Source organism: Girardinichthys multiradiatus, chromosome 6 (genome assembly GCF_021462225.1).
Source record: "Girardinichthys multiradiatus isolate DD_20200921_A chromosome 6, DD_fGirMul_XY1, whole genome shotgun sequence".
In the NCBI taxonomy this organism is placed as follows: Eukaryota; Metazoa; Chordata; class Actinopteri; order Cyprinodontiformes; family Goodeidae; genus Girardinichthys; species Girardinichthys multiradiatus.
This window is the reverse complement of record NC_061799.1, coordinates 35798169-35820095: the sequence shown is the minus strand read 5'-3', so window position 1 is coordinate 35820095 and position 21927 is coordinate 35798169. Positions and strand designations below refer to the sequence as shown.

The window sequence follows — 21927 nt, the reverse complement described above, 5'->3', positions numbered from 1 at the left end:
TATTCAATTGGCTTTTCCAGAACAATTACTTTAAGAACAACCCAACGTGAAAATGGACCAATATTTCAGTAATTGCATTTTTCTAAAATTATCTACATAAGTATGAACTATTATGAACTTCACGCTGCTGTCACTGTTTGTAATGTGACTCAAATCCTCTGTGTGTTTGGAAAAGATGTTTTTTCTTGGATTAAGCTGCTGTCTCCCTTTGCTTTTGTGTTTACAGGGATCATGCTGCCCTCGCTAACCTCTTTCGTTTACTTCGCCATCTTCCTGTTCCTGTGCACCTGGTGGTCTCTCTGCCGGACCTTCAACACCCTCATCTTCAGCTGCATGTGCATCCTGATGGCCATCTTCAGCGCCGGACACCTCGTAGTGCTCTACCTTTACCAGTTCCAGTTTTTCCAGGAGTTCGTTTCACCAGAGGACAGCTACACCTGGTCAGAACCAAGCTAACTACTAAACTTTTAGAACCTAATCTATAGCTGGATATAAAGAGGAAGCCTTTCCTGGGATAATAAGTGAAAAATGAAATCTCTATTAAAGAAATGCAGTTCTGATAGCGGTATTTATTTCATCAAATTAGTTTAAATTCACAAAATATTTGATCTCACAAACAGGAAGGTAAAATGCAAAGACAAACCCAGCTGCAGTGAAAACATTTCAAACTCCTACTCAGAAGCAGTGGTTTATGCTCCTGTCCATCCAGCGTTGGTTTTATTTTTATTATGCATGAGTGGACACATCATAATACAAACACTGTGGTTACAGGAAAGCCATATACACACACACACACACACACACACACACACACACACACACACACACACGGAGAGATGCAGTTCTAAGGAACAATGATTTCACACAGTGAAAAATAGCTTGCACGGAATATAAAGTGTTAAATTTAAATGTAATAAAATGTCTTGTCTGAGTAATTTGCCAAACAACCTCTATGCATAGATGCAGCTTTTTTTAGGATCCAGACTCATTCTGTTTGGTTAGACTTGTTAAATATTGAAAATGTATCTAAAGGATACATTTTCCTACCCTCACCTATGCCCACGAACTTTGGGTCATGACTGAATGAACGAGATCCCGGATACAAGGGGCTGAAATAAGCTGGCCGGGCGCTCCCTTAGAGATAGGGTGAGGAGCACGGCCATCCGGGAGGGGCTCGGAGTAGAGCTGCTGCCCCTCCACATCGAGAGGAGCCAGTTGAGGTGGCTCGGGCATCTATACCGGATGCCTCCTGGACGCCTTCCTCAGGAGGTGTTCCAGGCATGTCCCACCGGGAGGAGGCCCAGGACACGCAGGAGGGACTATGTCTCTCAGCTGGCCTGGGAACGCCTTGGGCTCCCCCCAGAGGAGCTGGAAGAGGTGTCTAGGGAGAGGGTCGTCTAGGTGACTCTACTGAGTCTGCTGCCCTCACGACCCGGTTCCGTATAAAGCGGAAGACGACGAGTATCTAAAGGAATTACATTTAAAATAGCGATCAAGGGTGCAGAGGTGGCGAAGGAATAAAATGCGCGACCCGTATTCAGAGGCTTCAGTCCTTGACGCAGCTCTTGTGGGTTTGACTCCCGGCCCAGGTGACCTTTGCTGAATGATTTCCCCGTTTCTCCACCCCTTTCTTGTTAGCTTACTGTAAAAAAAAAAAAAAAGACAAAAATAAAGGACACTGGTGCCACAAAGAGAAACAATAAAAAAATGTTAGATTAATCAAAGTTACATGTTTTATATAAATGGTAAAGAAGAAGAAATACAAAACTGCGTTTGACATTTCAGGCTCGCTGTCTGTTTTCAGATTAATAAACAGGGTGTCCAAAGTGCGGTCCAGGGATCATTTGTGGTCCTCGGAATGTTTTTCTGCGGCCCTCGACCAAAGTTCAAGAGTGGCATAAATTTGGTTTTCCAGCTCAGGCAGCTGATAAAGACATTCAAAAAAACATTTAAAAAAAAATGTTGGGGTGTGTGTTTCACTGTTGAGACACAGAGTATTCATCTGTCATCCACCATGATTTTTGCTTTTACTTTAATTTGATAATAAATAAGAAACAAACATCCACTGATACAATTTTTTATTGTTTTTGCAATTTTATGAAAGAATAAATAAATAAAAATTGGGATTTGACATTTTTGACCCCCGTGGCAAAAAGTTTGGACACCACTGATTTAGAACTATTAGATCATATTAAATTAATATTTCAGAATTAAAAGGTCGGTTAAGAAAAGAACTAGCACAAGTTTGTTGTTAATGATTCACAGCTTTAAAATTCTGCCCAAAATGGGACGATTTCGAAATTAGTTAAATTAATTAGTTACACATGTAGCGCATTTCACATTTATTAAACTCCTTTTAAAACATGGGTAAGAAACCTTAAAACAAAACCTTTTTAGTACAGAAGCATAATTTAACACTCAAAATTTTAGAAGGATCCAACCTTCAATTTGAGCATATTTAATCAGTGGGGGAAGAAAATCCCACATTAAGAAATCATTTTTCATCAGAAATCACTGGTGGCGTAATTATTGGTCCCCCCCTAACAAACACTTCAAAATGTGCATTGAAGTTTTTTTTTTTTTTCCTTTATACCTTACTTTTTAAGGTTATCAGAGTTTTAAGAAGTTCTAATTAGTAATCCACAACTTTGTATTTCCTCAAGGTATACATTTAAAATGACACATTGGTCCATTTCTTTTACCCTCTAAGCTCGACGAGAACCCATACTTCCCTTTTCACCACGTACAGTTAGCAGGATCGTAAAGGAGGAAAATAAATTATTCAGAGATAGAAAACTGCAGCAAAGAGTGGCAACCTGGGGTCACCAAGTCCCCATGACAATCATTAGATGTCATCTAGATGCTAACTTACTGAAGTGATGCTATACAGAAGCCTTTTTCTGTTCCACCATCACAAACCTAAATATGTGGAGTTTGCTAAAATGTCCTTGGACTTTAACTGATAAAGTGTGATTTAGTAAGATGAGACAAACAAATGCTCCAAGTACGTCTGGTTTGAATCAAATGGTGAATAAAAGGGAGAAGCATATGAAGCCCAAGGATCTGTGATGCTTTGGACCTGTTTCTGAGGCCCTGGGAAATATGTTAGAGTGCATGGCATCATGAAATTTAAAAAACAGCGGGACGTTTTTAAAGAAGAAGCTTGCGGAAAATATAAAAGTCAATAAAATCCGCATTACTTGAATGGCATGCTTGTCTTTCCCATTTAGAGGAATGGCTAAGAGAAATGGGCCTCTGTGTCACGTCATATTTCCAGCAAAAAGGCATGGATTACTACAGCGATGCACAAGCCCGGTCCTCGAAAAATTATGGGTTTAAATATCTAAAATATATTAGGTTAAATATTTGAATTCTATGCATGTACTACACTGTATTGTCGTATATACCTAGTAACCGTGTTTATTACATATTTATATAACAAAGATGCAGCAGAAAAGGCCAAGCTCAGCTTTATTGAGCTGTGGGAATTTAGTAAGTGAAGTTTGTTTTATTGATTACAAGTATATCAAAACAAACAGCAGAGTTAGCAGTCTACTGTTTAATTATGATGGTTAATTTATTCTGATTGATTAAAATGACGATAACCTTTATGAATGAGTGATTTAGCGCTCTGCAGTTTCCAATCGTAAATGCTGTGTGTATTACGTGTTGTAAAAAAAATTTTAAATCATGAATTTGTTCTTAAAAGTTAACAAAAAAATCTAAAATTAACTTACAAAATAATATAGGTGCTTCATTTAAAATGACTATAAGACTGTAAATACAGATAATAGGCCTTCTTTAAATGGCTCAGATATACAAACAAAATTACCCGATGTTAATTTTTTGTCAAGCTTCTTGTAACAGCAATGATCTGCATCATAGTAGCTGTGTCGCTGTAGTGTCTGTCCCCCTAGCTTTGCAGGGTTTTTATTGATCTTACTCTTTCCCATTTAAAAGCTGCTGCTGTGTGTCAAGATCCAAGCTATTTACAGCAGTATATAGATAAAAACCGCCTCGAACAAACAGTCTTCCTCGTCCCTCTGTTGCCACTGGTGGCAGATAAGATGTTTTCTTTTTCTCTAATTCTGAATTGCTGGAGGAGACACTACTTAATATCAGTATTGACAATTAATAGTGAGGACTGTCTTACCAATAGAAAACTGATTTTATATTTGTTGCTTTGTAATGGTTAGACAGAGAGTAGCAAAGTTTTTGTAACAAATATCTGTTAACGTGCACATTTCTTAAACTAGTGTGACGTCTTCATTTGTAGGCTGCACAGTGGCACAGTTGGTAGCACAGTTGGTAGCACAGCTGCCTTAATAGGTTAATCGGTCTCTCTAAATTGTCCTCTGTGCATATGTGTGCATGGTTGCCCTGTGTATCTCTGTGTTGCCCTGTGATGCAGTGGCGACCTGTCCAGGCTGTACCCCACCCCTCGCTTCTGTGACCGCTGCAGATAACCACCAGCCCTCCCATGACCCTGGAACGATAAGTGGGTGTAGATGGATGTATTAGTAAGCTTGAAGGCCTTTTCTGAGTATTGTTTGGACTCTCTTTTCACAGAAATATTTCAGTTATTTTCTCATCTTCAATTCGGGTCAAACGTTTACATACACTCATCATGATAAATTACATATTGATTTAGAGCTTTTGATAACCCCTTTCAGGCGATTTTTCTGGTAGAAGCACACAACTCAAAACCTCCTTTTCCGCATCCTGTCTTCATTCAGATCATGCAGCTGGTTTTGTTCAACAAAAGGGGCGTGGCTCTACAATTCCCGGCATTCCTCTGAGCAATATGCAGAAGAAATGCAAATTCATTTCCAAATGCATTTAGTTCTTTGAATACAAGCAACGTCTTCAACATGTTATCGATGTAAGGTTGTGCTGATTAATATATTTCTCGGATCAGACAACACTAGAGGACAATCCAGTGTCTCTGCTCTGTTTGCACCCTCCAACTGTGGAGCCTTTGCTGTTTTTGCTTTGTATCATGCCACTGCATCACACTTAATCCACAGTCCTGTCTTACCTCAACAGCTCATAGCCGTTACAGGTCTACAGGTCCTTCTCAAAATATTAGCATATTGTGATAAAATTCATTATTTTCCATAATATCATGATGAAAATTTAACATTCATATATTTTAGATTCATTGCACACTAACTGAAATATTTTAGGTCTTTTATTGTCTTAATACGGATGATTTTGGCATACAGCTCATGAAAACCCAAAATTCCTATCTCACAAAATTAGCATATTTCATCCAACCAATAAAAGAAAAGTGTTTTTAATACAAAAAACGTCAACCTTCAAATAATCATGTACAGTTATGCACTCAATACTTGGTCGGGAATCCTTTTGCAGAAATGACTGCTTCAATGCGGCGTGGCATGGAGGCAATCAGCCTGTGGCACTGCTGAGGTCTTATGGAGGCCCAGGATGCTTCGATAGCGGCCTTTAGCTCATCCAGAGTGTTGGGTCTTGAGTCTCTCAACGTTCTCTTCACAATATCCCACAGATTCTCTATGGGGTTCAGGTCAGGAGAGTTGGCAGGCCAATTGAGCACAGTGATACCATGGTCCGTAAACCATTTACCAGTGGTTTTGGCACTGTGAGCAGGTGCCAGGTCGTGCTGAAAAATGAAATCTTCATCTCCAAAAAGCTTTTCAGCAGATGGAAGCATGAAGTGCTCCAAAATCTCCTGATAGCTAGCTGCATTGACCCTGCCCTTGATAAAACACAGTGGACCAACACCAGCAGCTGACACGGCACCCCAGACCATCACTGACTGTGGGTACTTGACACTGGACTTCTGGCATTTTGGCATTTCCTTCTCCCCAGTCTTCCTCCAGACTCTGGCAACTTGATTTCCGAATGACAACGAAAAAAGTACTTTGGACCACTGAGCAACAGTCCAGTGCTGCTTATCTGTAGCCCAGGTCAGGCGCTTCTGCCGCTGTTTCTGGTTCAAAAGTGGCTTGACCTGGGGAATGTGGCACCTGTAGCCCATTTCCTGCACACGCCTGTGCACGGTGGCTCTGGATGTTTCTACTCCAGACTCAGTCCACTGCTTCCGCAGGTCCCCCAAGGTCTGGAATCGGCCCTTCTCCACAATCTTCCTCAGGGTCAGGTCACCTCTTCACGTTGTGCAGCGTTTTCTGACACACTTTTTCCTTCCCACAGACTTCCCACTGAGGTACCTTGATACAGCACTCTGGGAACAGCCTATTCGTTCAGAAATGTCTTTCTTTGTCTTACCCTCTTGCTTGAGGGTGTCAATAGTGGCCTTCTGGACAGCAGTCAGGTCGGCAGTCTTACCCATGATTGGGGTTTTGAGTGATGAACCAGGCTGGGAGTTTTAAAGGCCTCAGGAATCTTTTGGAGGTGTTTAGAGTTAACTCGTTGATTCAGATGATTAGGTTCATAGCTCGTTTAGAGACCCTTTTAATGATATGCTAATTTTGTGAGATAGGAATTTTGGGTTTTCATGAGCTGTATGCCAAAATCATCCGTATTAAGACAATAAAAGACCTGAAATATTTCAGTTAGTGTGCAATGAATCTAAAATATATGAATGTTAAATTTTCATCATGACATTATGGAAAATAATGAACTTTATCACAATATGCTAATATTTTGAGAAGGACCTGTATATCTACCTCCCGAGGTGGATCAGGGGTGTAAACCTGGTAGGTCGACTTCTAGCCCCTCATTGAGTGTTGGGACTTTTCAGCTCATCGAGAGGCGCCAAGAACACGTGTATTTTACAGATTTGTTTTGAAAGGGGCAAATGATGAATTTAAACAGTTTGTTTTACCAGGAGGAATGATTGTACCACCAACAAATTATAGGATTTAAAAAAATAAAAAAATTAGGACGTGTTTGAATTTATTGTTTATAATGCTCAGTCAAGATTTTACCTACAGGCTCAAATATATTCATATTAAATGTCCCTAAGAAGTCACAGATTGGACACCTTGATTTTGAAAATCGGCAAGCATCTGGCATAAAGCTGGGTGGATATTTCACAAATCAGGATTGGTGTAGTTAATTTTAACTTACCTGGCTTTTAAGCATTGTCCACATGTCTTTAATCATTGAGGTCTGGCATTTCCAAAAGCATAATGACAGCCTGTTTTTTTGTGTGTCCACATTTAACCCCATCTCTGTTGATTGAAGACATTAAGAAGTTAAAGAATTTGGTCCTCCATCCGCATTATTCTGCTAAAATTACACAATGCACCAGCAGACCATCAGCATGACGCCACCACCACCATGCTTGGCAGTTAGTACAGTGTTCTTAGGTTTAAAACCCTCCAAACAGTTTAGTGGCCAAGGAGTGTAATCTTTTCTCAGTTTTCACCGTAGACCTTTTCTCCAGGACCTATTTGGCTTGTCTATGTGGATGGTTTGACGTAATGTCGGAGCATGGGCTTCTTTTTTTCTTCAGCAACATTTAAGTCACTGTGGAACGTGACTGATTTTCTATAACATTTCAGTTCACGGCACGCTTGAGCCTTGGTGGTTCCTCGGTTGCTCTTGAACAACTTAACGAATTTCCTTTACTCTCAGGTTGGGTTGAACAGTTGAGACTTGGACACAATTCGGTGTTCTAGTAGGACAAAGATCCCAGACGGATGTTAAAACTGGTGTTAAAATGGACCAAACAGGAAATTTGAAAAATCTGACCCCAACATTATTACAAGTTCCAGGTCCATGGAAGGGAACCAACCATGTTAAATTAACTTTACCAATTCATCCAAGTAAAGTTGCCTAACACCCAGCAGGAATTATGCCATAAGGTTTTCGACGCCAACAAAAAGCACATGTTCTCTCTGAAACTTTAACCCAATATTTAAACAGCTAAGCATTTAAACAGTAGCATGTCATGTTCATGTTGACTTTCCACCAAGCTGAAGTTTTCCTGCCTTCTGTTGTGTTAAAAGTACCACTTTCCCCTCAGCACTCCCCTGTTTCTTCCATGCACACCTTCAGGCCTTCAGAGGGAAATTCTCCGGTGGTAAATACTTGCATCCCCTGTCGGACAGTGGGCCACGGTAGTGCCTGCCCTAATTGTGCGTGTTGACAGTGATTCGGCCTTGCTTTGGGTCTGGTGCTGAGTGACACCGTTGAGAGGCCGAGCTTCCAACCCACTTCCTGCCTCCTCGCCTTACAATGGAAGTTCCCACTCGCGTGACCAGTCGGCCTTCCTGAGCTGTAAAGAGAAACCGTTCAGGAAGTGAGCTGGGGTCGGGATGGCACAGTCTCAGGAGAGCTTCTAAATCTGGGTAGTTGTCTCACATACGTCAGTGCAGTTCCTGAGTGGGTGAACTTTGTTCAAGCAGTCAGGAAAGGAGTGAATCAAATGACCTGCTATGTTCTATAAACACATTCTTACCCTTGTTGCATTGTTCAGATTCCAAGGTTTAAAGATTTTCATCTCAAGAATGTTTCTCTGCAGATAAAACTAGTATACAGCTCAAGCAGTTCTACTTAAATAGGAATTATGAGCTTTATTTTTGATTTTTACTGATAACTATTTTTATCATTTTACCGTAAAAGCAGTTCTTGAGCATTCCCTCACGTATGTGCTTCTCTCTCTCGCAGGGTCTTTGGCATTTCTCCCATCGTCCAGACCAACTGCTCCTACACGTGGAAGCTCATTGTGCACCCGAATCGTAAGTGGTACCACTTTGTCAATCCCATCATGCTGCTGATCCTCTATTACACCCTGGCCACCCTCATCCGCCTCTGGCTGCAGGAGCCCATCAACCAACTCATGGTAAGGACAGCAGGCTGCAGCAATATTAGAGCATGGATATTTTCAGTTGAATAGCTTTATCTAATTGTAGAGGTTAAAAATTGAACGTGTTTATTCGGGACTGTTTCATGTTTCATGTGTAGTTAACATTCATATATGCTAAAGAAGAGGGGTCCACTTCCAGTCCTCGTGGGCCAGTGATATGCGTGTTTTAGCAGCACATCTGATTTTACGGTTTCTTAAAACTTTGTTAGTGTTTCTTTATTGACACTTGAATGAAATATACATATTCACATTTTTTAAACTATTATTACCTTTATAATTACTGTATTAGAATATACTACGAACAGTTTTCTGTCTCAATAAGCAAACAAACAGAACATCCCACAGGAGGGAAATGGAGAAACACAAAAACACAAATACAAAACAAAACAAAAAAAAAATCTATTTTGTATCAAATTTGTAGCATTCTGTCTCTATTCAAATTTAGTAAAATAAGTTATTTTAAACTCTGGAGATGAAGGTACATTTCCCATACCTTATCTAGCCACGCATGTGGGGGAGCTTGTTTAAACCACTTGATTGCTGCCTTTAATAGTGAGGCCTTAAAATCCTACTATGATTAACCCAAGCAATGCCAACCTTTAGCTTCCTAACAAGATCCTGTTGAGATCCCTTACTGATGGCACCAAAAACGTCTTTCCAATATGTGAGTAATGTTGGACTTGACAAAAGTATGTGTGCTTTTGACCCAGTTTTTGTACCACATCTCCCCCCTTGAATAACTTTTGACATTTGTTTCTGGTGTTCAGAAACAGTGATTTATTACCTTCCATTTAAATGATCTCCACAAATCTGAATTTGTTAACAAGAGGACGGATTTTCTCCCATTTCTGTTGGGATCCCTGTTTAAAGCTCAGCATCCTTCTTTTCCATGTGTAATATTTTCAATTGCGATTAAGAAATATGATAAAGGCAGCTTATACATTTCTCACTACTGTCCAGTTGGATTCTTTACTGATGTCAAATCCTTCTTAAAGTTTTTTGAATAAGTCACGGCTTGCACTGCTACGAAGTTGATGTTAACAAGGCGGTGATCAGCCCATTTTTTTAAACCTGCATCAATATGGCAACCTAAACCTAAAGTTCAGGAATAAATGCCGTAAAATAAGAGAGATCTGTTGTGACGCAAAGTTTTCTCACACCTATGCGTCCAATATTTTGCTAAAATGTTGCATAAAAAGAAGCTCAGCTACACAACAGCGAGGATAATAGATCCACTGTTGTTTTGAAGCCTAAAAGATAATGAATGAAATTTATTCACGCATTATATTTCACTGTCCTGTAATACACGCTTGATAGGTGTCAAACAGACGAGAAAATGGTAAGACTTAGAAGAAATATTGGCTTTCAGAGAATTATTCATTTGAGTGGAGAACTGAGCAAGTGTTGAGGAGCTGATTTTGCAAACAAATGCTAACAGTATTATCACAGCTCTTTGTTATCTATTATCACGCCTTACACAAGTATTCATACCCATTGAATTTATTCACATTTTGTTACATTAGAACCACACACTTCTGTGTGTTTTTTTTCGGATTTTATGTGACTGGTTAAAATTGTGTAGTGGGGTAGCTCTGAAGTGAAAGGAAAGCCTCCCCTGCCATATAGCAGGTCTGATTTACCAAATGAATGGGCCCCTGCAGAACTTGATGACATGCTAAGGAGGTTTTGCCACCGTTTGAATGAGCTGTGTTGGAGCAGGGATGCATCTAAATTCAGCAAGATATCAGTCTCTGTGGATTTGGACAAAATTGGTCTAAAGCTTGATGTTTTATCATAATTTCAAGAGTGTTAAAATAGTTAATATGTTTTGGTTCCCTTAAGCCAGCCTTTCTCAAACTGTGGGGTGCGTGATAGCATGACAGGCAGGTGTGAGAATAACCTTGCCTTTTTTTGTCTAGAAAATGCAGCGTACACACCAAACTATTGTGAATTTTGGAGGACTTTAACTCATTTGTGGATGACACAATAAACAAAATGAGCAGGCGAAACGTGGACAGATCCAGAGAGGGCGTTCTGTCTATAAATAGGAGAAATATATCACAAATCGCATATCACAAAAGAAAAATAGGCAACGTCAGAACAAAGACAAATGTGGACAAGGATGAGAAAATATGACAAGACTTGTCTTTGGTCTTAGGTTGCAAATTATTGTTGTACTGAATAAGGTGTGCTGTGGAGTAAGCCTCACTTTATTGAGTAAGACTCTGATACTATTAAGTTAGTTCGCACAAATTGACTGATTCATCTTTGCTGCTTAAATAATTTTTTTCTTTCACACAAAATATATGTAGAGTGGGGAGAACAAGTATTTATTACAGGTACTCTTCAACTGTGAGTGACAGAATCTAAAACAAAATCCAGAAAATCACATTGTGTGATTTTTAAGTAATAATTTGCATTTTATTGCATGACATTTGCTACAGAAACCTTTGTTTTCAATTACAGATAGACATTTCCTGTAGTTGTTGACCAGGTTTGCACACACTGCAGCAGGGATTTTGGACCACTCCTCCATGCAGATCCTCTCCAGATTCTTTAGGTTTCGGGGCTGTCGCTGGTCAATATGGACTTCTGGCTCCCTCCAAAGATTTTCGATTGGGTTCAGGTCTGGAGACTGGCTAGGCCACTTCAGGACCTTGAGATGCTTCTTACACATCCACACCTTAGTTGTCCTGGCTGTGTGCTTTGGGTCGTTGGGTGTCTCTACTAAGTCTCCTGCCCCCGCGACCCGGTTCCGGATAAAGTGGGAGACGACGAGTATGAGTACGAGTACGAACAGCTTTATTACTGTTATTACTGTTCTAAATTATGTGATTACACAGTTATATTATTATTTTTGTGAATTTTAAAGAAGAAAAGTTTGAATAAAAGTTCAATTTTGAGCCTTCTTGTTGAATTTTTGGTAGGATGGAGAGAATGAAATGTTTCATTCTTCAAAGGCGGGCACAACAGAAACACTTTGAGAACCACTGCCTTAAGCTTAAGGGCTTCTGTTTAGACTTTGCTTTTGCCTGCATTTGCCTGTATTTGTGCAACAGTTAAACGCAAAAGAGTGCACAGAAGTTTCAAAAGAACACATTATCAGCTTTTCTGTCACTTTTCTGCATCTTGTCATCCAGTTCCTGACTCAAATCTGTCAAAGTCCGTCCTAATGCTCATTCACAGCCGCTCCCTGACCAGTCTTCTTGAAACAGGAAACAACAAAGCTGAAGGATAATCAGTAATAATCAGTAATCTAATATAATCTAGTTGCATAATTTATATGTGAAAAATGACAGCAGATTTACCCTTTTATCACATTATCAGATTATCAAATTATTCGACAGTTAGTCGAGCTATTCAAAGTTTGAGCAAGTTTAAAACTCAAAGTAATACACATTCAATATGATCTGACAGTTTCTTTTTAAAACCGTAATAATAATTCATACTGCTGACAACATGACGTTTATGGATACAGTTTATAATAATGTTTTCTATCATTTTTTTATTATTTTAATTTTGGTGCATTGGCTTTAGTACCAATGTAGAATAAACGCCTACTAAATCTAGTAGTAGTCTTTTAAGTGCGTATTTCATAAAATATTGTAGATTTTCACAGATGAACACAAGTATAGCAACCGGATGGTTAATTAGTCAGTTTTTCTGCTTGGGTCCATCTGCTTTACAGATGTTGCTAGCTAGCCAGCCAAAGTTTGATCATGATCTAGGACTAGGTTTAGTTTTGTCACCTGTGGTCTGAATTCTGTGTTCTGGTTCTTATGTTTTGAGTTCTTTGTTATTTCATTTTTTGTGTTTCTTTAACTTACTAGTATTTATTTATAGTTTTGTTTATCCGTGTGTTCATTATGCTCAGTCATTGCCCTCAGTTGCCTCAGATCTCTAACCCCGTCACAGCTGGTCCTTATTCAGTGACAACTCACCTGTTTCACATCCAGCAATAACCGTCCTCAGTACCTCCTGGTTTTCTTCCATTCATTGTCAGATCCACCCGTAACCCTTTTCTTAATTAATAAGTACCTCAGAATGACGCTACCCGCCTCTTGCCGGCCTCTGGGTCTTATTCCTCTGCAAAATATGAAATCTCTGAAATGCCAGATTTCTCTTAATTGAGAAAAAAAACTGTTGTTCTTTCAGCCAGTTGAGTGACAGTGCGCAGCAACATGTTGGGGAGCGAAGTGTCATTTACTCTATTCTCCGTACTGCTTAAAAAGAAAACGCACCTTAGCATCTCATCAATAGGGTTTTAAAACCATAGAACTAATGTGATGGAAAGTTTTATTGTTTTCAAAACTTTAACTTGTTGAAAGATTGATTTATTTTGATGCCAGAAACTGTGTAATGATCTCTTAAAAATGTTTTACTGTTTTACACAACCCAATAGTTTTTTAGTTCATGTTTGCAGGTGCCTGTGTACCACTCATTTGATGCAGTAGCCAAAACCATTACTATTAGACATAATTCTGATGTTTTGGAACCATATTCTGTACAGATCAAGCCTTTAAAAGCTTCAAATATTGTGCTGGAATGGATCCAAACTGAGCTGCAAGGTGGCCTTGTGATGACAGAAACTGGACTCATTGAGGATTCCAGGTTAATTGACTGCTGGCCCGACCCGTCGGCCGTGTGTAGATAATGTTATCATCTGAGAATTGCTGGTCTAATTTTGACAAAGCGTGAGCAGTAGAACAAACTGGCTCCATATTCAAACATGACATCGCTAAGTGGGGAGTTTAAAGTATAAATTCAGCAACTTGTCACAATTTATGGTGCTATGAAGGGATTTGAATGGGGCAGTTTGTACAAGCAGGTGAATTATGTTTAAAGGACAGATCATAATTAAATTATGTGTTTGGAAAGTGACTGCAAAAAGTTTTTTTTATTTTTTAACAAGTTTGTCATCATGAAGTCATTTCAAAACAATTTTAGATCATCAAAATGCTGCACAAGCTATAAAGCCTTTGAGACTCCTATGTTCATTCAGCCTCATGATCCTCTAACTCATCTTTCCTTGAGAGGAGCTCACTACTGCCGCTGCTGAGAGAAACTTCATGTAATATGGCCACCTTAAAAAGACCTGCCTCTGTCTTCCTTCACCTCAGAGCTCGAGGCTCCGCTCCTCCATCTTGTAATGGAGTTATAGATTAGTGTTTTTATAGAGGGGTCAATACTTCCCTCCAAACCTGTAGGGCTGTATGCATTATTGATCTGTCCACAAAGTGATGTGTGTGCGTATGTGTGTGTGTGTGTTTATGTTTTTACCTACTCTTACACTTTAGAGGCTAATAATAAAACATGATTGGTACCTAAATCACATACTGACAGGTTTGTTCGATAGTAGAGGTGCCAGGTTATGATGGCCCTTGTTTCTGACAAATAAAAGATACGAAAAGGTAGATTTTCTTACAATTTCTGGTGTTTTAATGTATTACAAGTAGGTCATCACCTGTTAAAAATGCAGAGCAACCAAAAAACTCAAATATTGTTTTGTTTCTTCCCAAAAAACATTTCTAATGTCTTCCTGAGATTCGTGATTGTCATGTTGTTAACAATGATCATGTTAAATCTAAAGGGTTATCATTCCCTTATTGCATTATTTAGCACCATCCTCTTTAAATAATTTTTGCTGTCAAAGGTCAAAATATTTATATAAGTATTTTGGCTGGAGAACCTGATTTTTAGGAGATAAAAACTAGTCCATATCATAAGTGATAAAGTTGGCATTTGTGACAAACATTTTGTTTTTTAGATTTTTGTCCAATCAAAAAAACTACAAAAAACTGGATGTAGGGTTTGTTAACTTGTTAATTTTTCACCTTTCAATACACGTTGTTGCCAACTGGCTAAATTGGTAGAAAACCATAGGTGAACACAAGAGCAAATTTTAAGCCACATCTTCGCCACTTCTGGTATTTTGTAATGCTAAATTTCTGCTGTTTGTTTTTTCTGACATTGAAATCCAACAAAAACACTGAAATACTAATTAAGCACCAGTAGGTGGCAATTAGGAATGGCCTGGTTTGCAGTGCCGGTTCTAGGTCAAATTTACCAGGGGGGCCAGTGTTTTTTCATGCGGGCACAGAACAAAAGAATGAAACAAAGAAAATAAGGTAATATTTCATCGTTTCATATAGTGAGCCACAGAGCCACTCTAGAGCTGCAGGTTGCAGACCCTTGATCTAGCGGATGAAAACTGTGATCCTGTCTCAATAAGGTTGAAGCTAAAAGTGCAACACCTTAATTTTATCCATTGATAAAGTAAATCTGTAAAGGTAAGAAATTAAATTGGTCCAAGGGATCAATCAGTTACGATTTCTGTATCATAAGAAATTCATTTAGTATTATATTTTCAGTACAGGGGCCAGAGCCAGTTCTACAGGGGCACGGGCCCCTGTTGGCCCCTGTCTAGAACCGCCCATGCCCGTTTGAGGTTCGGTACACTGACGTTGACAGAAATGAGTAACCTTAGTTTTAATTTGACATCTAAATGAACAAAATATGAACTATAATAGAAAATCTGTCCTTTAAGTTCTTGGACAGAGGTAGCAGTTTAAAATCCCAAGTTGTGCTTAACTTATAGGACATTCTGGGTGTTGATGTGTTTTCTGTAATGTTTTGATGATGATGCAAGTTTTCAGATTTTCAACTGCCGATAGAAGATAGACCCATTAAAAGGAAACTGACAACAAGCAAAATGAGAATAAAGATAGAAAACAGCAACTTTATATTTTGCTGTAAATGCTAATGGTATTTTTAAATATTGCACTTAACAGAAAATTTAAAATAAGCTGAAATGATATCTGTATTTGGCTTTAAACAGCTCTAAACAGCTGATCATATATTAGTGTGTTCAATCACGTTTATTTTCTTTCTGTTTCACTGCTTTAAACCCACAGATGCTGTTAAAATAAAACTTATCAGCATTTCCTCTTTAAAAGGTGACCCAGCTGTACCCAGCATTCAGCATGAGCTCATAAGTGTAGAAAGTATTGGCGTGTTACAGTAGTACAGCCCCGAGCTCAGTGCTTTAAGAGACACATCGAACACAAAACTGCCTATCTGTGTTTTTTCAGGATGATAAGGATGAAGATATGTGTGAGGAAGAGGAGTGGAGTGAAAATGGACTGAATAACTCGGCCAACAGGAAGAGGCAGCTGTGGTGGGAGTCTCGCCAGGGCACGGATGAGAAAAAAGTACGTCAGGGTTATAATGCACGCATGAGCAGTGCTGCATTGATTATTGGACATTTGATTAAGAAAACATGATCCTGTTTGTTATCTAAATGTGAAAGGTGCTAGGAATCCAAATAGCCTTGGAATATTTTTATGTTTAATTATTGAAGAAGCTGTTCACAAGGCCAATAATCTTTTTCTTGTTTTAGATTTAGGCAAGAATGAAAACAATGCATACTGTTTTAGACTAACTGCACTTCCAGATTAAACAGAAAACTTACTGTATTATGATAAACCGAAGCTGTTTATTTTCACCGGCTTCATTATACAGTTTGTTTCAGTGTTTCAACTGATCCCATTCTCCGAAACACACCTTCTGACAATGTTCCTGTATCAAAGTCTGTAGTCCGTCCCTGGCGGCCACCTCCAGCGGTCTGGAAGCTTTTAGTGTACAAACAGATGAGCAGTTGGCAGGATTTACAGAGTAGCTCAGCTGGGCTTTGTTCCTGCTTATCAGCAATTGTAAAGAAAACGGCGGTCTTTTTACTACAGCAGCTCATCGATAACACGCCTCGCCTTGTATGCTCTTTTTCCTCCTAGCTTCTCTCCACCCAGGATGGCATCAGTACAACTGAGGTGCGGCTGCTCTGGATGTGTTTTTAAATCTCATCTTTCCCCCTCTCTGTGTTCTTCTGAAAGAAAATGATTGAATAAAATCTGCTTTTCAGACTGCATCCTCACATACAGCGCTACAGTCTTGTAAACGTTCTCATACCCTTGATCTTTTCCATATTTTATTGGGATTTAATGTTATTCAATAGCACAAAGTAGCACATAATTGTAAAGTGACAGCAGAGCAGAGAGAGCATTAATCAGAGAAGCAGCCAAGAGGCCCACGGTGGCGCTTGAGGAGCTGCAAAGATCCACAGCTCAGGTGTGAGAATCCCTCAACAGGGCAAGTATCACATGTGAGCGATACAAATCTGGCCCTAATGTCTTAAATGTGGCAGAAGGAATAGTAAAACAAAGAGCATTCTACTGTGACACATGGTGGTGGCAACATCATGCTGCGAGGGTGCTTTGCTCCAGCAGGAAATTACACAGATAGCCAGAGCTACAAAGAATGGGTTTAGAACAAGCCATTTTCCTCTTTTAGAATGAGCTAGACCATTGGTGTCCAAACCTTTTGACACCATGGGCCAAAAACAGTACTCGCGGGCCACAAAGATTTATTTTATTGTGTTTTTTTTTTCTTTTTACCTGCTTAACAATTGCTAAACATGGAATATTGTAATAGAACAAAGTATTCAGACCTTTGCAGGAAATGAATCTGTAAAAGACATATCCTAAACATAATAAGGAAAATTTCAACAAGTGCGGGATATGGGTTTCTCTTGGAAAGCACTTGCTGTATTTAGCCAAATTTATTTAATGGGTGCGCCAAAGTCTGCTACTAATTTAAAGTCCCTGGATGTTTGTCTTCCTACTTACTATTAGAATTAAAAAAAAAACATGTGGTTTTATAAGACAGATACTTTGTCTTGTGCCTAACATTTTCCATTCTAAGATTGTAGTTTTTCAGTGAAAATTTCAACCTAAAAATATGAAATGTGTGCTTTTCCATCAACCACCTGTGCTTGCAGAGTTGTACCACTCTTCAGTTCAGATTGAAAGCTGCGCAAAACCATTCCAAGGGCCTAAAACGACCCCCCCGGTCCTCATTGGACACCCCTGGCATAGACCTAATGTAGCTGGGAATCTGTGGCAAGACTTGCATATTTATATTGACAGATCTGCACTCGATCCTCTTCCCATTGAGCTGTTCTGCGAAGACGAATGTGCAGAAATCTTTAGAAAACTGGTTAAGATGTAACCCAAAGAATTTGAAGCTGTAATTACAGCAAAGGGTGTTTCTATAAAGTATTGACTTACAGGGGAAAATACAACTACATACCCCACTTTCAATTGTATTCTTAAAAAAAACTAAAAACCATGTATTATTTTTCTCACCTTTCACAATTATGTACTACTGTGTGTTTGTCTGGCACATAAAAAGGTTCTAGTTTTTATGCGACAAAATGTAAAAACCTTCAAATGGTATTGATACTTTTATTATCAACAAAAAAAAGTCCTTTTCAAAGTAAGTTTATCAGTAGGATCGCTGTTACCTGATCAGTAATGCAGTGTGAAAAGTAGTAAAATAACTTTCCATTGCCCTGCAAAGACAACACATAGTAACAAACTATTAACAGTAATGACCAGAAATTGTGATAAATCTGTTGTTTATTGAAAAAATGAGCAACCACAGCAGCCTAATAAGTTTAACATGAACTCGCATAGTTGAAGTTGCTGTGTTTTGCCTTTGCAGCAGCGTGTTTCTGAGTAGTGTAATCCCATAATTTCTGTTTTTTAGTTGAAGAGATTGATTTTAGTGTTCTGATTCTGATCTGCAGGTTGTGCCCACCTCAAACGGGACGTCTATTGACTTCGTTACCACTGAGAACGGACCGATCTCTCTGGACCTGTACTCGACCCCCCAGTACAAACTGGACAAGCTCAGTGATAATACAGGTGAGCCAAGTAAGATTTGAAAATGCTGGGAAACAATTCCATTTTAGATTTGTGATAGATGAATTTAATGGTTTCTAGATTAAACCACTCCTCAGACTTTCTTGTAATCTTTTAGTTTGAATTAATAAAAGGTTAAATCTTATTTAAATTCGAATTCAATACCTTTAAAAAATTACGAGAAGGTCTTCGGGAAAAAAAATAAAACATGTCACTTGAATTCTGACCAGTTCTTTGTACTAAAATTTTCTGTTTTAAAAAAATATTCAATTCCTTGATTTTCCAGTTTAGATTTAGACGTTTGGTAAAAGTTTCTTCTCCTGTTGCTAAAGCAAGCCCAGGCTATTTTTGACACCTATTGGACATCTCAGGTTTGTCACCTGATGTCCAGCACAGGGTCTACAAGGTCATTTGAAAGCTGTAGGCATCATGTTTAGCTCGGACTGAGATTGTTTTGGCCTGTGATCAGGGCATTGTTGTTTTACTGTTTGTATGGTCAGCCATATTGCTGCACTAAATGTCATTAAAACCTGAAGAGCTTACAATTGATTTCAGGAAGAAAAGAGTGGAGCCTGCCCCTGTGATTATAAGGGGTCAGCAGAGCAAATTGAAGAGTAAATTGAACAGGAAATGAACCAGTAAAGCTGCAAAAAGGCTTGCTAAAGAGTTTTCTTCTTGAGGAATGGTAGCAGTACCCAAGTTTTTGTTGTTTTTAGTTTCTTTTTTAGTGCTTTGCTGAGGCAGGACATTGTGAATGGATGATAAAAACAGGGTCAATAAGCTTATCATAAAGAATAGAATATAGAACAGAATTATGTATTTTCCTTTATTGGCCCTCAGTGTATCAGCATCAAAGTGGTGGGAAGGTAGAAGCACATAGGTACAAATAAAGCCAGTGATAGACCTCAGTCCTGATTTTCATGGGCTCAGAAGGGAAAAGAGGAACCTATTTAGGCTTTACTGATCTATCTTACTGTAGCTTGTCTTTTGTGAGCTTGCCTTGTCACATCTTGAATTACCTTGTCATATATAAGACAAATGTTATCTTATAGTCCTATAAGGCAGGATGTCGTACCTTGTATAAGAGAAGATATCTTAGCCAATGTTACCTTTTTTTTTTTTTAGCTTAGTTTATTTTATCCTGTCGTACATGATCACCTATTTTCAAAAACAGAGACAAAATATAACTTTTTATCATCCAAACAGAGAAGAAAGAAGAGTCTGTGTATGAAGGGAGTTTGCCTCCAGAGGATTTAGCACTGAAGGAGTCCGAGGAAGAAGAGAATGAGATCAAGAGAAAAGGAGTTGGTGCAATGGTTAAATTCTTCCATTTCATCATGAAACAGAGCTACATTTGTGCTCTCATAGCTATGATGGTGAGTGTTGCAGACGCCTGGTGGAGGAACATTTAAAAGTAACATATTGCCGGTTTTCAGGTGCAAACGTTTTTTGCAAGTATGGAAAATAACAGAATTTGTTTTTCCAGATTTGGATAAGTATAAGAAAATAAATGAAGTGTTGAAGACAAACGCTAACTTTTTATATTTCCATTGTCTATGAGATAAAGCTCCACCTTTTAAATATAAAGTCCTCAAGGAAAATATACTTTTCACAATATTTTATAAAAACACTTTTTTATAATGAAGTGGTTTTTTCAACCACTTCATTGAAGAAGGTTGATTTTAAAGAAAGTATTATACAAACCTGGTCTTCTTTGTCAATTAAACGGGTATGATGAAAATCTATTCTTTTGGTATAACTTATTTATACTTAATAGTTATATTTTACCCTTATAAGCTGCAGTATTTTGAACGACAATTTAAAATGTCTTAAATGTGACCAAAACTCTGCTAGCATTATTCTGAATAAATCTGCAACTCTTCCCTTAGAATAAAGCTTGCTGAGAATGTTTCTTGTGTTGCTAGTTGACCTGTGAAATCTGGCAAAATGACACTGTTCATTTGCTTCGACAAATTTTGCAGGTACCTAAAGCTGCCAGTCACCTTTATATTTATATGTAAAGGTAATTTAATTTTCAAGTAATCTTTTTTATTGCACAGACTATTATACCTTTTTGCTGTTCTGTTTTTCACACTGGAAAGCGAACGGGTCAATATTAACTAGTTAATTACTGGGGCGTCTAGCAAGTCTGCAGCTTTCCTTCAGCTAACCGGCTGGCAGTGCACAGCAACAGCACTTTCTTTTAGCTCATTAAAAGGACTTCTAATCCCATAAATAGTGTAATGAAAAACCTTTATCAAACCTAGCATTTTTAAAAACCTAAGATACCTTAATACTGGTAAAGGTGCCTTGCCTAATTGCCAAAATAAAAGACGATAAACTAATGTCCTGTATGAACATGGGAGTGGAGCACTTTAGAAGAATCAATGAATTTAGAAAGTGGTATACGCTGTATCAATGACTCTACAGCTGGCATTCAAACTAATAGATCTCTACAATTGGTCCTCTGCAGGCGTGGAGCATCACGTATGTCAGCTGGCTGACGTTCGTCTTCCTCATGTGGTCCTGCGTGCTGTGGATGGTGAGGGACCGGAGGCGTTACGCCATGCTGTCGTCCCCCTTCATGGTGGCCTACGGCAATCTGGTGATAGTGCTGCAGTACATTTGGAGTTTTGAGAATATGCCACCAGTGGCAGGATTCTTTGTCAAGAAGAATAACCCATTCCACTCGCTTTCATCCAAGGTTTGGAAGCTAAAATGAATCAGGAGTAATGTTTTTTTCTTGTTGTTATTGTAAAACAAGACACAATTGTATTGTAAAATGTTTTGGAAGAGCTCTAAGGATTTAGAGATTTCCCAGAATTTGTGTTTTTTTCTTTTTCCCCATACTTCTGCTTTAATAAACCATGCATGTGTGTTTGTCCTTTACTATAACGGGTCTGACTATCAACATGTTCCACACTCGGCTCTGATTGACTACATCTGATTGATGTGAACTGCAATAAATTTATCAGTTCGTACTCCTTTTCTCTTCTTGTCTCAGTGTAACCATTTTATTGTGTCCAGATGATGTGCCTGGTGACGTTCTGGTTGCTGCTGAGACAAACGCTAACCGAGAGACAAGAGAAACAAAAAGAAGACAGTGCAGGTCTCTCAGATGTCTTTGTGGATGAACAGAAGAAGAAGGGTAACCCTTATGCTCATATTTTGTTAACATCAATGTCCTACTATGTAAGATGGTTAGTTTGTGGCAACTAGACGGAAACAAACTGCTAAAGGATCTTTAATTTGGTTTGAAAATGGATCAGCAGGTTCAAATACTTTTGCAGCTGCTTACCTGCAAAAGTAAGGGATAAAAACCAAAATAGACAAGTTACCACTGCTGTGTTATCT

At 38.7% G+C, this 21927-nt stretch overlaps 1 protein-coding gene across 3 annotated transcripts in view; it reads left to right on the top strand.

Annotated features, from left to right (window-relative positions):
• The window catches only part of LOC124870041 (piezo-type mechanosensitive ion channel component 2), a 147850-nt gene that overhangs the window by 63370 nt on the left and 62553 nt on the right, over window positions 1–21927 (top strand). For 2 of the 3 annotated variants that reach the window (XM_047368462.1, XM_047368461.1), the window contains exons 7-14: window positions 227–440; window positions 8617–8791; window positions 15907–16026; window positions 16606–16641; window positions 18459–18576; window positions 19780–19949; window positions 21047–21277; window positions 21601–21721. In XM_047368462.1, the coding sequence (XP_047224418.1) occupies window positions 227–440; window positions 8617–8791; window positions 15907–16026; window positions 16606–16641; window positions 18459–18576; window positions 19780–19949; window positions 21047–21277; window positions 21601–21721 (1185 nt within the window). The remainder of the gene's footprint in view (window positions 1–226; window positions 441–8616; window positions 8792–15906; window positions 16027–16605; window positions 16642–18458; window positions 18577–19779; window positions 19950–21046; window positions 21278–21600; window positions 21722–21927) is intronic. The other variant, XM_047368463.1, reaches the window with a different exon arrangement.